Source organism: Artibeus jamaicensis, unplaced genomic scaffold (assembly GCF_021234435.1).
Source record: "Artibeus jamaicensis isolate MK-2021 breed Jamaican fruit bat unplaced genomic scaffold, CSHL_Jam_final scaffold_474, whole genome shotgun sequence".
NCBI lineage: Eukaryota > Metazoa > Chordata > Mammalia > Chiroptera > Phyllostomidae > Artibeus > Artibeus jamaicensis.
This window is the reverse complement of record NW_026522046.1, coordinates 39,401,623-39,418,615: the sequence shown is the minus strand read 5'-3', so window position 1 is coordinate 39,418,615 and position 16,993 is coordinate 39,401,623. Positions and strand designations below refer to the sequence as shown.

Here is a 16,993-nt window from a genome sequence, read left to right as displayed (position 1 = left end):
AATATCCAAAATTTATTAAAGTTTTATACAAAAGCTTCTTTATACAAAAAGTTCTTTATACAAAAACTTAAAGAAGTTTTTACAAAACTCAACACCAAAAAAACAACCCAATTAAGAAAATGGGCAAAGGACCTGAATAAACACTTCTTCAAAGAGGACATACAGATGGCCAATAGACATTTAAAAAGATGTTTAGTATTGCTAATCATCAAAAAAATGTGAATTAAAACCACAATGAGACATCCTATCTCACCTGTTAGAATGGCTATAATCAATAAATCAATATATAACAAGTGCTGGTAAGGATGTGAAAAAAAAAAAAAAAAAGGACCCCTTTGCATTGCTGGTGGGAATGCAGATTGGTGCATCCACTGTGGAAAGCAGTATAGAGATACCTCAAACAATTAAAAATTAGGTCTGTCTTTTGCCCCAGTGATCCTGCTCCTGGGAGTATATTTGAAGGAACCCAGACCACTAGTTCAAAAGAATATAAGCACCCCTATGTTAATTGCAGTGTTATTTACAATCACCAAGTTATGGAAGCAGCTCTAGTGTCCACCAGTAGATGAGTGGATGAAACAACTATGGGACATTCACAGAATGGAATACTACTTGGCTGTGAAAAAGAAGAAAATCTTACCCTTGTGACAGTATGGATGGACCTGGAGAACGTTATGCTAAGTGAAATAAGCCAGTCAGAGAAGCACAAATACTATATTATTTCAGTCATATGTGGAATCTCACGAACAAACTGAACTAACAAGCAAGATAGAGACAGACTCATACATAGAGAGCAGGATGACAGCTAAGGTGGGAAAAGGATTGAAGTGTGTACTTACCATCACTGCTGTATCTGTCCAAGAGGCTCCTGGTTAGTCTTTCTTTTAAGCAGCTTCTTCCAAGAGTATTTCACTTCTATGTCTGGGTATATTTTTATTAGACCCTTGTGTTTAATAATAATTTGGTGGGATATAAATTCAAAACTTTTTCTTTGACACTATGTTTTCTTCTTGCAGCTGGGTGGTTACTATTGAGTCATGTCCCTCCATTTCTTCATCCTTCAAGATGGCTTTCTCTCTGGGAGCTTTTAGAATTGTCTTGTTGCCTTCGATGTTTGTATATTTTATATCAGTACATTTTAATTCAGTGAATTTTTCATTGTTATTTTTTAAAAATATTTTCTTCTATTTATTTTTTAGAGAGAGTGGAAGGGAAGGAGAAAGAGTGGGAAAGAAACATCAATGTGTAGTTGCCTCTCATGTGCCCCCTACTGGGGACCTGGCCTGCAACCCAGGCATGTGCAACCCAGGCATGTGCCACCCAGGCATGTGCCCTGACTGGGAATCAAACCATTAACCCTTTGCTTCACAGGCCTGTGCTCAATCCACTGAGTTACACCAGCCAGGGCTTTTCATTATTCTTGATTAGCACTTTACCTGCCATTTCCCTGTGTGTTTTTTTGTTTGTTTGGTTTTTTTTAAATTTATCTTTAGAGGGGAAGGGAAGGAGAGAGGGAGAGAAATGTCAATGTATAGTTGCTTCTTGTGCTTCCCCTGCTGGGAACTGGCCTGCAACCCAGGCATGTGCCCTGACAGGGAACTGAACCGCGATCTTTTGGTTCGCAGGCTCGCACTCAATCCACTGAGCTACACCAGCCAGGGCTCCCTGTAAGATTTTTAAATGTTTTAAAAACATCTTGTTGGAGAAAAACTTCAAATGTACACAAGTGGTCTTATGCATTTTTTTGTCTTTAAGTTGTGAGAGGAGCAGGTTCAAGTCATTTGGAGTAGTTAATGACGACAGTTGCAGACACATTTAACTTTATTTGTTTTATCTTACTTTCAATTAGGGAGATTTTTTAAAATTTAAATTTTACTTACTTTATTATTATTTCACTTATTTTAAATTTAAAATTTTTAATTTTCACTTATTTTATTATTACTTATTATTTCATTTATTATTTTATAATAGTTCACAATTTTGAAAATATTCATGGTTTCAAAGTCAAATATACAAACAAAAGAACATTTAAAGAAATCTTAGGACCAAAATGTGGGACACGCAAGTAGGCACAGGGTGAGCTTGTGTTACTTTTACACTCAACGAAAGCCATGAACCTTAGTTTTGGTGCTTCATAAACAATGTCTTAAAAGCTTTATACTCCTGTTTCTATGCAGATGTTCACACTGAAGCCGTGCAAGCAGCTTTGGCCAAATACAAAGAGAGGAAGGTGCCTCTGCCTTCGAAAAGACGGTCTGTCCTTGCGCATTCGTCTCTGGAGACCTGCACCCCCCCAGGTACGGCAGGAACCGCTCCAGGCGTGTCCCTGAGGTGTTTCAGCAGCTCAGTGTCGCAACTTCCTTTCCCACTGAGTTGGAACACCCTTCGGACTTGCAGTAAAGAGCTGGAAAATGGAGATGGAAAACGTGTGTGTGGTAGCGCTTGCCTAGAAATTTGTGGTGTCCATGGTATGCTTCTTACCCAAACAGATGATTGCTTTTTACAGACTTCTTGTGTAGATTTTAGTTAGTTTGTTTTTTTACTAAAATCCTATTTATGTGTTTTAAAGAAGAAAAGAACCTGAAATGAGAGTTTGGTGGTATGCAAGGGTTCCCTGGATTAAGAATTGTTAAATTATTCACTTATTTACTGTGTTATGTTACCAGGCCTTAAATGGGAGAGAGGAAGGCTATCTGGAGGGTTTTTAATTTTTACTTTGTTGTTGTTATTGTAATTGGAAATGAAACCTTTAAATGGAGTTTGTCTTTGTCAGTGGTGTGTCGTAAGCTTCCTGTTAAATTATCCCACGTGTTGGTTTAATGGCTTTATGTCCATGCACTTCTGTTGCCTGTCTTGTGATGTAAGTCATGAAACTGGTGACTGAAAGCCCAAAACCAGAGTCACGAGGTAATTTAGTGTTCTAGTAATGCTTCCTTGCTAAAAAAGAAGAAAGTTTATACTGTTGAAAAAAATCTAAGAAATGGTCTTCAAATTATTCTATCTACCCAATTTTAAATAATTATGAAACCTATAGTAAAATGCACAGTCATACAGACTTGATAGAACCTAATCACGGTTAATTTTATTGACTGAAGCAGTTTTCTTGGGGAAGGAATTCTGTCCAGAGTTCGTTCCTGCTTCCCCTAGGAAGAGGCAGGTGAATGGGGTGAAGGAGGCACATAGGCTACAGCCCCTGTAGCCCACGTGCTTGCTCGGGAGGCGAGCTGCTTCTTCCCTGCGGGGGTTTCAGCCTCATGAAGGTGGCGTAGGGGTCGGAGTGAATGTTCTGTAGCGATACTGGACGTTCACGGAGCGTTCCCCAGTTGGAGTCTCCTTTGATGTTTGGGGCCCCACCAAGCAATGTTCTGCAGCCACCATGGGAGCCCGTCTTCGCTCCCGGTGTGTAATGTCCCAGGACTAAGACCTCTGAGAGAAGCTGGGGTCATACAGCCAGTTTTCCCAGCTAGGGTCCTTTGGATCTTCCAGTCGGTTGACGCAGGCCCTTCTAGATTGTGACCTTCGCCGTGACTCCTCAGCCATGTGCAGGTGCAGCTGTGCAGGTATATAGAGCAGTGTGATGCAGGCTGGGAGGCCCGGGTGCCAGTGTGGGAGTGGCCTTCCTCAGTGACCCATCCCCACATCACGCCTGTCGTCGTTATTTTAACCACAGACACGTCGTCTGCCTCAGAAGATGAGGGCTCTTTACGGCGACCCGGGCAACTCACCTCCACTCCGCTCCAGAGCCATTCCAGCGTCGAGCCCTGGCTCGACCGGGTCATTCAGGGCTCGTCCACCTCATCCTCCGCATCTTCCACCTCATCTCACCCGGGAGGGAGACCTGCCGCTGCGCTCACAGGCCCCGCGGCCCACGCCCACATAGGTCAGTAACCGTTTCCGTGGCCTTTGTAGGACAAGGGTGCCTCTGCGCCCATCCAAATCTGTCTTCTCTTTTTCATCTGGAAAGTGGCTTTTTGGTAACAAAAGTAGTCCTTGTTACTTCTGTGGTTTGATGCTTCCAGGCGCTCTGGCGTGTGGGCCTTCCCCAGGGGCAGGGAGAAGTGCATGGTGTCTCTTGACGTGTGCTCCCCCCTGCTCTGGAGGGCAGGCTGGCACAGGTGGCAGGTGCAGAGTGGGTGTTCAGGTAGAGGTGACCATAGTGGCTCCCGATGGTCACCCTTGGCCCGCAACCACGACATTGTCTCTGCCTCTGCTGGTGCGCACAGCTGTGGGTCCATCAGCTTGCTCGGGAGGTCCAGGGTAAGGAACTCCTCAGCCTGGATGGGGATGACAGTCAGCGCTAAGGCACGAAGGTGCACAGTACTCTTCCAGAACATCCGATCTTTAAATTACATTACTGTTAGGGGAAAAGCACAGACCTTTTGTTATTGAAACCACATTTGAAAAACATAAACAGGAGCATCGTTAGCTGTGCGTAGCTAGCACACAGCACCCACGTGAGTCTTGCATGACACCTTACAGAGTGTGATTGTGACCCCTCTGTTCTCTAGGTGTGGAAGGAGGACAGAAAGGTTGATTGTCACTGACCTGAGACTGCACGCCTGGCTTAGCATCGAAGCCAGCCCGACAGTTTTCTTGATTCCTCTTCGTTCTCTTCACTGTTAGTTGCTGTTCTGCTCACATTGAAGCGATGCATGGCTGGCATTTCAGTGGGGCCACAGCAGGCAGGCTCTGGGCCCAGGTGCGGAGCTGCTTCGTGCGAAGTCTTGGTCGTTCGGCCGGACCGGGAGTACTCTGGGTGTTTTCAGGGCCGACGGCTTTAGTCTCACCGTCCTCTGTGGGCACAGCACTGAGGTTCTCCATCTGCAGTTTACCGCCGCGGTGCAGGGAGCGTGTTTCTGTTGAGCGTGTCTTCTACTGCGGTGTGAGTCGTGGGTGAGAACTCCGACGCTGTGCTCTGCTTCCAGCACTCGGGGTCCACGGGTGGTGGGGGCAGCTCACTGTTGGGGCTCCCCGGGGTTAGCGTGTTTCACAACAAAAGGCCCCTTTGGAAAAGAGCGCACCCAGATAGTTTTGGTAGCTTTTCTGTGTGTCCTGTGAATGGCCGGTGGTTAATGTCCCCCTTTCCTCAAGGAGTGTGATCGCTTGAAAAGCAGTTTTTCTGCTGTTTTATTAAAAAACTACCCACAGGTCAGGATGTTTAACCAGATAGCCTTCAACTTCCAGTGGCTGTGGGTCTTTTAACAAAGCACGTAACTCTCAGTGTGTTGAAGGAGGGTTTTTTCATTCTCTGAAAGGCCCTGGTTGTGGAGATTCACGAGGTGGGTGCGTCACCTTTCAGTGGGACCTCTTGGCCTCCATTGGCATAGCTGAGCCTGTCTCCCACTCCCCTCGCCTGGCCTCACATACACACTGCGGTCAATTCTACTAGTGTCTACAAACTTAACCTGGACTCTGTGCAGTGCCCTGTCGTGGGCCGCCGCAGATGGCGGCCATCATGTACTAAAGGTTTGCCGAGTGTGGGGGCTTGGATTTCTGAATGTGAGAATACTCTGTTTCTCTCTCTTCATTATAAAACTCATTCTTTGTTTTAATTTTTAACAGTAGAGAGTTCCTCAGTTTGGGTTAAGAAAAGAAATACAGAAAGAACAAGAGTATTTAGGTACAAATTTAGAGGTAGGATATATTATTAGGTAAAGGTCATTTTAAAAGTATACCATTTTCAACTTTAAGGAAATGAAATACTTAAACATTTGCACACAAGTGTAAATATGTATATTTAAAAGTGGTACTTTTAGTTGCAGTAATTCATTTTTATTTTGAATGTGGTTTGCTTATTTTATTCAACTATTTTAAAAACTACTTTTAGTTATGATTACATTTATACCTTTTTCATGAACACTGTTAAAATAATTTATTCTTTTTGCTGAATTTGGAAAGATAGGGAGATTTCTTTTTAAACTGAAAGAATGTTATGATGGGCATACTTTAAAATGCTGATTTCATCAACATCCAGCTTTTTCCAGGGTCATGAAAACTCTGTAATGAGAGTTTTCTAAATGGCGTTTTCTGCTGTGTAGATAGTGAGTTTGTGTTTTGCTTCCATATAATTTCATCTTTCTTTTTTTATTAATTTTATTTAGTTATTTTTCAGTACAGTTTTCTATTTCTCCCTTCCCAGCCCACCCTGCCCCGTGCTCCCCACCTCCCTCCCATTTCCACCCCCCTTAGTTCTCGTCCCTGTGTCCTTCATACTTGTTCCTCCAAATCCCTCCCCCTTTTTCCCCCTTAAATTCCCTCCCCTCTCCCCTCTGGTCACTGTCCCCTTGTTCTCTATTTCAGTCATCTTTCTGTGTATTTTAAACTTCTGCCTAGGTTGTGAAGTGATAGCGAAAAGGTCAGAGTGTAAGATACGAGCCTGCTGTCTGCAAGGGCAGGAGCGTTTGTTAGGTGATAAAATGGGTTACAGGTGGCCACTGACACAGGCTAATGCCCGTCTCACAGGTGGACTGGTGTCGGCCCTAGTGGCATGGCAGGGCACAATTTCTGGTAGTTGTGCAGACACGGTGCTTTTCCTAGTGGAAGCCTCGACCATAATGATGACGTGATAGCAGTTTATAGTCGGCCGACATTCCAAACCGATCAGTGTGTGCCATATAATGAAAATCAACACAGAGATGTACATTTCAGACAGTGGAAGGGGGAGTGTCTAAACATTTTCTGTATCTAACTAGTTTGTCTTTAGATGAATACATTCTGTCTAAGAACTTGGTTGGTTCTAAGAACTCACTATTAACAGTGAGTTTTGTTGAACTGGCCATAAGGGTAGTTTTCATCTTTGCGGGTTTATTCTTTGAAGACTGTCTCTGTCTCCGAGACATCCAGCATACTCTTTAGGAGAACACAGGGTAGTCTGCTTTTACATAACAAAAATGGTCTAATAATAATTAATTTAAAATGTGTTTCGGCTTCAGTGAGGGAGATTTCTGAGTAAAATCTCATTGGAAGGCAAGTCTGCTTGTGCCTATGTGTGTGCTATGGTCAGTGGCTCTAGTCTGGATCGCGTTGGGAACTGGACAGCCCTCCTGCACACAGATCTGTGTGCCGTGTTTGGGAGTGGAGGGTTCACTGGGTCCTTGGGTGCCTGGTTGATCAGAAAAACAACATTATCAGAATGCCATGCTCCTTGCTTAGAAAGCACAGCTAGAGAAGCTTTGCTCGAATGGGGTTTAAACAGCAACGTAATGATCTTTTGAATTAACGACACTTTTGTTTTGGGTTTGTTTTTCAAAAGCAGATCTGCACTCTGCCCCTCCTGATGTCACCACTGGCCTTGTGGAGCATTCGCACTGTGAGCGTCCACAGCCAGCCTCTGTGAGAGGCGTCCCTCGGGGGTGCGGTGGGCGCCTCCTGGACACAGCGGGTGGTGAGCATGTCTTCCTTTCTCCTTTTGCCGCGGCTGAGCACAGGTGCTTCACAGGTACTAAGTAAGCATCCCTCAGTGTGCCCGCCATAGCAAACCCGAGCCAGTCAGCAGTATATATACCCTGAGACCATTGTGCGCAGTGCATGTTATCACAGAAAGCACCCTGTGCAGAAAAAGATCAGAAATACCTGTGGAATTGGTCCGGTGGACCAAGGAGAGTCAGGTGGAGAAAGCCTCCAAGTTTGAATTGGATGCAAAGGGAGTTTGGATCTGCAGTAGTGTAGGAAGAGGAGGATCATGGAAAGTTTTTATTTGGACATAGTGTGGCCTGCACAGCAGGTCCTGCCTGCTGCACGGCAGCCGTGTGCACGCACACCACCCTCAGCGGCCTGTGGGATGGGTGCAGCAGCAGCTCGCACGGTTCCTGATGTGCCAGCCCAGTGCTGTGAGTGTGGCTTCGGTGGCCTGCTTAGTACCGTTTCCTTTTGAAACAGCTCTCTAAGGTCTATCAAAGTCACGTGACGTTTTCTTTCCGATGTGCCAGGTTCGAATGGCAGAAAACTCCAGAGGATCTCAGATCTAAACTTTGAACATGTATTTTGATCCTTCTAAGCAGCAGGTCATATTTTGTCGAAATCTTTCAGTTCTTTGTCCAAATGCAAAAGGAAAATACTGACTTCACATGAAGCAGACTTTCTGTTGATTAGATATATTTTTATCTGATTTATTACTCTTTATATTTGAACAAATTTAAGAATTTAGTTGAGCTCTGATTGACATATAATCAACCGCATATATTTAAAGTACTCAGTTGTATATTTTAAGATGTGTGTATACCCATGAAACTATCCATACTATCAAGACAATGAACACATCTGTTCTTCATAAAATTTTTTGTGCCCCTTTATCAAACCGCCTGCTGCCTTTTATAGCTCCTCCTGAGGAAACCACTGATTTACTTTTGACATTGTAGTTAGTTTGCATTTTCTAGAATTTTATATAAAAAGAATCATTCTGTACTTACTTTTTATTGTCTGGGTTCTGCCACTCTGCATACCTATTTTGAGGTTTATGTTCTCGCATGTATCATTAGTTTATTCCTTTGATTGGGGAGTAGATCTCATTGTATGACCGCACAAGTTTATCTGTTTCCCTATCAATGTATATATTTTTTCTGGTTTTTGGCTATTCCAAATAGAGCTGCTTATTCATGTCTGTGTGTGGCTGTGTACCTTCATTCCTTTTGGGTCAGTACCCAGGAGTGGTAGGTCTGCGGTTAACTCCTTAGGAAATCGCTGGGCTCATTCTCCTAGTGTCTGTCTGAATCATTTCCCATTCCCACCCTTAGTGGTGTCAGTTCAGTTCCTCCGCAGCCTTGCCAACAGTTGGTATTGTGGTTTTTCAATTTTAACTGTCCTAACAAGTGTGTAAAGGTGTCTCATGGTTTGAATTTGCATCTCCCTAGTGATTGATGGTGTTGAGCATCTTCTCATGTGCTTATTTGCCATCTGCATATCTTTTCAGAAGAGTCCGTTCAAACCTTTTGCTAATTTTTTAATGTGCTGATTGTTGTCTTACTAAGATCAGAGAGTTCTTTATGTATTCTGGATACAAGTATTTTTAAAAATCAGGCTTATATTTTATATATTTTTTCCCAGTCCATGGCTTGTGTTTTCATTCTCTTATCTGTGCCTTTCAGAGTAGAAGTTAAATCTCTGATGATGTCCAGTTCACCAAACTTTTCTTTTATGGATCCTGCTTTTGTGTCCTAAGATATATTTTTCTAACTCAATGTCATAAAGGTTTTTTATATTTTCTACTAGGATTTTATGGTTTTAGGTTTTACATTTAGGTATATGATTCATTTGAGTTAATTTTAGCATCAATGCAAGCAATGCATCAAACTTCATTTTTTTGTATGTGGATACTCAGTTGTTACAGCATCACCTGTTTTAAAGACCACTCTGTGTCCACCGGTCGTCTTTGGCGTTTTGAGTGAGAGTCGTAGCCCACGTGTGAGAGGAGTCTGGTCCCGGGCGCTCCGTGCAGCTCAGGGGCCGGATCCGTGCATCCTGATGCCGAAGCGCACTGTCACGATGGCTGTGGTTTTGTCTCGGGGCCGCCTGGCTTGTCTGCCACTCTGCTTTCGATTTAAATTTTGCTTTGACTATTCCAGTGCTTCTGCATTGTAACATATTTTAAAATTAGCTTGTTAATTTTTAGCAGAATTCCTGTCAGATTGTGATTGGTATTTCACTGATTCTCTAGATCAATTTGGAAAGAATCGGCATCTTAACTGTTATATACTTCAGTTGATTAATACTGTATATTTTTTATTTAACTTTTATAAAAAATTTTAGCATTGTTTTATAGTTTTCAGTGCACAGGTATTGCACATATTTTGTTAAAATTATCCCAAAATATGTTACATTTTATGTGGCGGACCCTGGTCAGCAGATTCCACCTGTTGTGGCTGATGATGAGAATGAATGCACAGGCGACAGCAATCCTGTGTGGAAAAAGGGAACAGCACCTCTACTCTCTCAAGGGGAGAGTGCCTATGGTGCCTCGGCCACTCCCTCGAGAGGGGGGAGCCCGACCCTTGTCTAGACAGGCTTTCGTTGTTTTCCTCGGGACTTATTATCATAGAATATTATTGTCTACATTTTAGGTACAATCAAGAAAATGAAAATAACATGAAGAGAATAACGATGAGCTGATTATCTCTGTCCTTGGGAGAACTCAAGGCTTTGGAAATTACCTTGAAGACAGACAATACACATTTGTTGCTTTAGACCAGGATGATGGAGCTTTAGCAAGAGCAAGCCATAACAGCCTGTATGCATTTTCTAGGCCTGATTCCCACGGGAAAACTCGGTTTGAAGGTCTGGCTCCTGCCCACCACTTCCCTTCTGTAGGTTTTCCATACAGAGCTGAGTCACATTTGCCAGACTTAAACTGGTTCCCTACAATTTTTGATGCTAATGTAAATGGTACTTAAATATTTTTTCCAATGGTTTGTTGCTAATCTATAGAAATACAGTTGATTTCTTTTATATGGACCTTATATTAGTTCTAGTAGGTGTTTTGATAGGTTCCTTAAGATTTTCTACATACATGCATGGTTGTATTATCTGTGAACAGAGTTTTACTTTTCTTTCCAAATTGTTCGCCTATAGGGACATTAATATTTCTGGCTTTCCTGCATTGTCTAGGACTTGCAGTTTTTCAGTTAGAAATGTTGAGAGGGGACATAACTTGTCTTATTACTAATTGTTGGGGGAAAGTGTTCACTTTTTCATTTTTAATTGTGGTGTTTAGCTGTGGGTTTTTATAGATGCTCATAATCAGGTTGAGGAAGTTCTTTTTTCCTAATCTGGAAATTTTTGTCATGATTTTTGTCACATGATCTTTTTGACCTGTCAGGCTCATCGTATATGGTTTCCTCTTCGAGTTTGTTAAACACAGCTCAGCTGCGCAGTGGGCTGCGCCGTGTGGGCGCTTGTGGACCACTGTCACATTCGCATGGCGAAAGCAGCTGATTCTGCATTTCTCAGAATGGATCCTCGTTGTTCCGTGATGTGTGACTGTAGTTTGAGATTCAGAGGTTTGTTAGTGTTGTACATAATCCAGACATAAAGTATGGGAAGAGGGGGGAGAATCCTAAAACTGAATTCGAGCAGAAATAAACAAACACGACTGTATTTCCAAGAAATATCGTAGCCACACTGAAGGGGGTGGTGGGAAGAGAGCAAATACAGGTGAGTTCTGAACACAGTATTGGACGGCACACCCTCCGCCTTGGACGAGGTTGGGTTGGAAGCACGGCAAAAAAACCTTGAACTCTTTTAGTAGGTTGTTTTTGTAGTGCTGTGCATGTAGGAATTTGAAATCATCCCACACACTTGGTAGTATTGAGCAAAGGTGTTGATGCTGTTGGGGGCAGGGTTCTCACTGTGGAAGAGGGACATCAGCGATAACTGTAAAAGGCAAGAGAGAGCCCTGTGGGGGAGAGTGGGATTGGAGGTGTTGGTGTGGACTCAACGATTTCTAAGATGCAAGTCTGTGTCAGTTTACACTCGTCTGCGCACACATGTGCATTGCCCTTGTCGGTGTGCATGTGCATCTGTGAGTACGTGAATGTGTGTATACAGTGTACCTTTTAGCTCTGTCTGTTGAAAGAAGCGTGGACACTGAGCGCACCTGGTGACTAGATCTTGGTCTTTACTCCCTTCCCACTAAGGTCAGCCAGGGCGGCTTGGGAAGATGTGTGATTTCAGGGCAAGAGAGGGGAGTACAAGTGACTGAAACATCTCATAATGGAATGTAAGGAGGTGCTTAAAGAGCGGTGGGGCATGTCACAAGTCAACTCATCGAGGGTCCCGCTGGCCAACTCAGGAACTATTTGTGCATCAGATACAACCGTGATGATCTATAATGATTGAGAAAATAGCCATCCATTAGTCCTTCTGATAATATTGTAGAGAGACAAATAGATGACAGACAGATGATAGATGACAGACTGGATGCCAGGGGTTGACTGTTCACTGTAAACTGAGTGCTAACGTTGGAAAATAACTGCAACCAGTGCCGTAAAAATCACTTCTGGCAGGAATGACGTGTGACTGTCAAAGGCAGGGACAGAGTTCAGTGAGGGCCAGGGTATTCGGGTGTTCTTGGAGTGTCTCCTCACAGTTGCTGCTTAGCTGCACAAGAAACAGCAGTAACGATGTAGTGGAGAAGCCGGGCAGTGCCTTGGGTGATGAAGTCAGCCTCTACATGGGAGTAGGTGGGCGTCACAGGAATCGGGGTGTGATACCACGTAGCATTTCAGCCAGGGATGCAGCACTCGGATCGAATCATGAAAAACCTCACAGAACTCAAATTGAGGTATGTTCTACCTAACAAAAAGAAAGAACTGCACTCTTTCAAAATGTCTGTTACAAAGGACAGAGAAATATTCCAGCTCAGAGGAGACTGCAGAGACCAGACCGGTTAATACGTTCCTGGTTCTAGGCTGGCTCCGGTGTTGGAGGACGGACCGCGCTGCAGACAGACAGTGCGGTGTCAGGGTCCTACCTGCGGTGGGGGGGTAGGGGGGCCGGGGCTGGGCCCTGCTCACTCCTGCTCTCAGCCATCTTTCCGCGTCGGTTGTCCTTGGAGCGCTCACTGCTGTGTCAGGTGTTCTTGTTTATTTGCAGGGGTGCATGTTTTTATCCAGCGGATGGTGTGCTGTTCAAGGGCAGACTCTTATGTCTTTGCCCCCAGAACAGCATTTCTTAATTATCGAGAATACCAAAGAGTTTATGTGGATTGTAGCTCTTGATTTTTACCATAATTAGAAATTAAAACTAAAAATTTAAAAATATTTATTCAAAAATAATACCTGGCTGGTGTAGCTCAGTGGATTGAGTGCGAGCCTGCGAACCACACGATCGCAGTTCGATTCCCAGTCAGGGCACATGCCTGGGTTGTGGGCCAGTTCTCGGCAGGGGACTCATGAGAGGCAACCACACGTTGATATTTCTCTCCTTCCCTTCCTCTCTAAAAGATAAATAAATAAAATCTTAAAAAAATAAACTGATTATAGCTTAATACAAATAACTCTTATTTATGAAAATATGTACAGTAAAATGGAAATTTAGAGGGAAAATGGGTTTGTTTTCTATTGTTGTCACTGGTCTCGTGGTGGCACAATAGTATTGTCTGCTTCTGCGTCTCATCCCCATTCAGTCTGTTCTGCTCTGATGTGATGTGTGGCCTCTGGGAGACTCCACTGTGCTCTTGTGCCAGGAGGAAAGTGAAAAGGGAAATGGCATCTTAACATGACTGGGGAAGGGCGGTCGGCCCGTGAACCGCGCAGGTGCCGCACAGTCGAAAGTCAGTGTGTAACTCTGACTCCAAGAACTAATTAGCTGTCCCTCGGTACTTACGGGGGATTGGTTGCAAGACCTTCCCACAGACACCAAAGCATGCAACACTCAAGTCCCCGTGTAAAGTAGCATGGGTCAGTGCATATGTTCAGCCCACCACGTCCACGGACTCCCAGCCACAGACTGAAAACAGGGCAGGTATTTGTTTTTAAACGTCTGTGTGCAAGTGGCTTGTGCAGTTCAAACCTGTGTTGTTCAAGGGTCAGCTGTAGTTTGACCTCATGAACCTCCTGAAAGAGCCTCAGGCACCCCCAGGGGTCCCAGGACCACTTCGAAAACTACTAGCTTAGAACAAATTCTACTTCCTAAAAGGCATTCAGTAAGATTTTTTAATGAGTTAATTCCAAAATGCCTGCTTGACGGGGCCAGCACTTTTTGTTCGTGTGGCTGGTCACTGGACCTTGTTTCCGTGTCCCGTTCCCCAGAGGGTGTGGCACGTTCTAGCCTTAGTGTTCCTCTTCCCGTGACAGGTGTCCCTGTGAACAGCAGAGTGTCCTCCAAAATCCAGCAGCTTCTGAACACCCTGAAGAGGCCAAAGCGCCCTCCGCTGAAGGAGTTCTTTGTGGATGATGTGGAGGAGCTGTTGGAAGGTGAGTACCCTCAGGCTTGGGTTTGCGCGTGGGGACTGGGTGGCCGTCGTGTCTGAAGGCGCAGGCAGGTGTATACCCTCCATGGGTCGTTGCTGTGCTGTAACGCAGTAGAGGGACGTCCTCTCTGCTGGCGGCCTCTGTGGCTGCCGTGCGTGACGGTGAAGGTCAGTATCACGTGTGACTGCTGACTTCACCTGAGCAGGTGGGAAGTTCACTGCGCGTACTTAAGATACTTGACACTTCCCTGTGCCCGGGACCCAGTGGTTAGTACTTTATAAGACTACTTCTAAGGTTTCATTTTACTTACATTATTAAAAATTTGTTTTTCATTGATTGATTTCAGGGAGAGAGAGAGAAAAACATCGATTTGTTGCTGTATGTTGATGCATTCATTCGTTTTTTTCTTGTATGTACCCTGACCAGGAATCAAGCCCACAACCGTGGTATATCAGGACGATGCTCCAGCCAGCTGAGCTACCTGTCCAGGGCCTATTTAAATTTTTATTTAAACTTTAAATCTTAAATATCCCTTTTACCATGGTTTTAAAGGATTACATCTTTAGAATAGTGTTAGCCCTTTTTCAGAAATTTGGTCTCTTATTTATGAGTGAGAGATACAAGGTCTGTTCAGAAAGTATCCAACTCTGTAATAGGAAAAATAAAGACATTTATTAAAGAAGATAGAAGAAACATTGTCCATAGGACAAGGATGCCTCTGTCCCCTTCCAAGTAGGCACCTTGGGACCTCACATAGTTCTCCCAGTTGCCATCAGCTGCCCCATCATATTTTCCTAAATCTCATCAGTGGTCTGAAATCTCTTCAGTTTTGGGAAAAGCTAGAAGTTGGCAGGGCACCAAATCTGCACTGTAGGGGGTCTGATTCAGTGTTTCGCCAAAAAACTCTGCACTAGGCGTGATGCATGAGTGGCATGTTGTCGTGATGAAGCTGCCAGTCACCACCAGTTGCCCATAGCTGCAGCCCTCTGAGTCATCCAGATAGTTTCTGTAGAGGAATAGTCAAGCTTAACCAGAATTTGATGCAGATTAGTTACGGTCACTTTGAATGTGACAGCCACACAGTACACTTGCTCACTCAATGGCATGTGTCTCCCCCATGGACTAGTACAGTGAAGTCGTCGTTGCTCACGCGTGTGCATTCCAGTCCACTCTCCTTGGCTGCCAGGTTACTTTGATGTCATGCAACCCATTCTTGTTATATTAACAATGGCTGGGCTTTTTCCTGACAGACTTTGTATATTTAGAAGAAAGAATATATATAGATGAAAAAAAACAAACCAAGAAACAGAAGTATAAGCCTGTAGATAAGGAAGAGAAAAAGCCCAGTGCAAGATACAAGAGCGTGAATGTGTAGAGCCACAGGGCACACGGCAGCCCGCCCTCGGTTCCTCCCACCTCTCCCGTGCGTCTTTGCCACTGCACAGAGGAGCAGCTCTGGGTGTCCCCTTCATAACTGAGGACTGGGCGCTGCTTTTGGGGCATTGTTTCCCCTTTATAATCACATAGCACCTTTCAGATTTAGGGCAGTCTTTCTTACACTTGGGCAAATTTTGGTCACATATCCACTGAAAATATCATAGACTTTATTTTTCTTTTAAGATTTTATTTATTTATCTTTAGAGGGGAAGGGAAGGAGAGAGGGAGAGAAACATCAATGTATGGTTGCCTCTCGTGCATTCCTTGCTGGGAACTGGCTTGCAACCCAGGCATGGGCCCTGACTGGGAATTGAACCATGATCCTTTGGTTCACAGGCCCGTGCTCAATGAGCTATACCAGCCAGTGCAACTTTCATCTTTTGTAAGCGGGGACTAGTGCCTGCCCTCAGGTATTGTCAGGGTTGGCCATTTCCCATGAAAGCCTGGCTGTCTCTGCCCCCACCCTGGGATTGTTGTGTGGGGTTGTGGTTACCAGGTTATCATCTGTGATTGAATCTCCATCTGTCCTTCGGTCAGTTGGTCTGTGACTATTACAGTGATAAAGAAGTCTAAACAAATTACTGTTACCTTTTTACAATTGGTATTTTTAAAGAAGAAAATGATAAAATATAAATGCTTGAAAATAGAGTGTGTGCATAATACCATGAAATGTTGATTTTAAAATTCCAATTTTGCTTGTAGTTCAGCAACCAGATCCAAATCAGCCAAAGCCTGAGGGAAGCCAGATGGTAGTGCTGAAAGGAGAACCTCCGGCTGCAGGGATTTCCTGGCCACCCTCGCTGCTGGCCGCCCTGCAGCGCTGGGGCACATTGCAGCCCAAAGCCCCCTGCCTGACCGCTTTGGACACCGCTGGGAAGGCCGTCTACACCCTCACTTACGGCAAGTGTCCGCAGAAGGTGGCCGGGCTCTGGTTCGCTGTACAGCACTGCACGTGCCATACACACGGCACAGACACACACTTGGTGAACAGGGCAGAACAGATTCCCGGACAGTAACACACTGTCTAGCAAAACAGGATGTCACCGCACTCCAGGTGGCCCTCCCACCAGAGGGGACCACTCCCTGATGGAGGATGACCGGCCACTGCTGTGGTTTTGAGTGTTCCCATCTGTATATGCATTTCTGAACAGTGGAGTTTAGTTTTGCCCGATTTTGAACTTTGAATAAATGGAATCATACAGTACATATTTTTTGTCTTTGAAACTTTTGGTTTCGTATTGTGTTTTTATGTAACACAGATCATAGCATGTAGTTTAATGCATCTTCACAGAGTAAATACATTCAACTGAGAAGCATTTTCAGGTCCCCAAGCCTCTCGTGTCCCCTCCAGCACTTATGTCCTCACACACACAAAGGCAGACTGTTATGCTGACCGCTAACTCCTCTGGCCTTACCTGCCTTTGAGTTTTGAGTAGATCAGATTACACAAAAGGTGTTTGGGGTCTGCACTCTTGTGTAGCATTGTTTGTGAGAGTCATCATGATGTGTATGAAGTGTAGTGGTTTATTCTCATTCATAGATGTTATTTTCTGCAGATGTGCCCAGGCTTATTTGAGCCCCCTGTGGCAGATGGGCATTTGGGTTGTTTCCGCTGTGGGGCTGTTGTGTAAAGTGCTGTTACGTTGGCGAAC

At 44.4% G+C, this 16,993-nt stretch overlaps 1 protein-coding gene across 1 annotated transcript in view; it reads left to right on the top strand.

The window, feature by feature from the left end:
- DIP2A (disco interacting protein 2 homolog A) overlaps positions 1-16,993 on the top strand; it is a 110,273-nt gene that overhangs the window by 44,495 nt on the left and 48,785 nt on the right. The window contains exons 4-8 of the mRNA XM_037158140.2: positions 2,178-2,297; positions 3,671-3,880; positions 7,256-7,384; positions 13,788-13,907; positions 16,044-16,241. Of these exons, the coding sequence (XP_037014035.2) occupies positions 2,178-2,297; positions 3,671-3,880; positions 7,256-7,384; positions 13,788-13,907; positions 16,044-16,241 (777 nt within the window). The remainder of the gene's footprint in view (positions 1-2,177; positions 2,298-3,670; positions 3,881-7,255; positions 7,385-13,787; positions 13,908-16,043; positions 16,242-16,993) is intronic.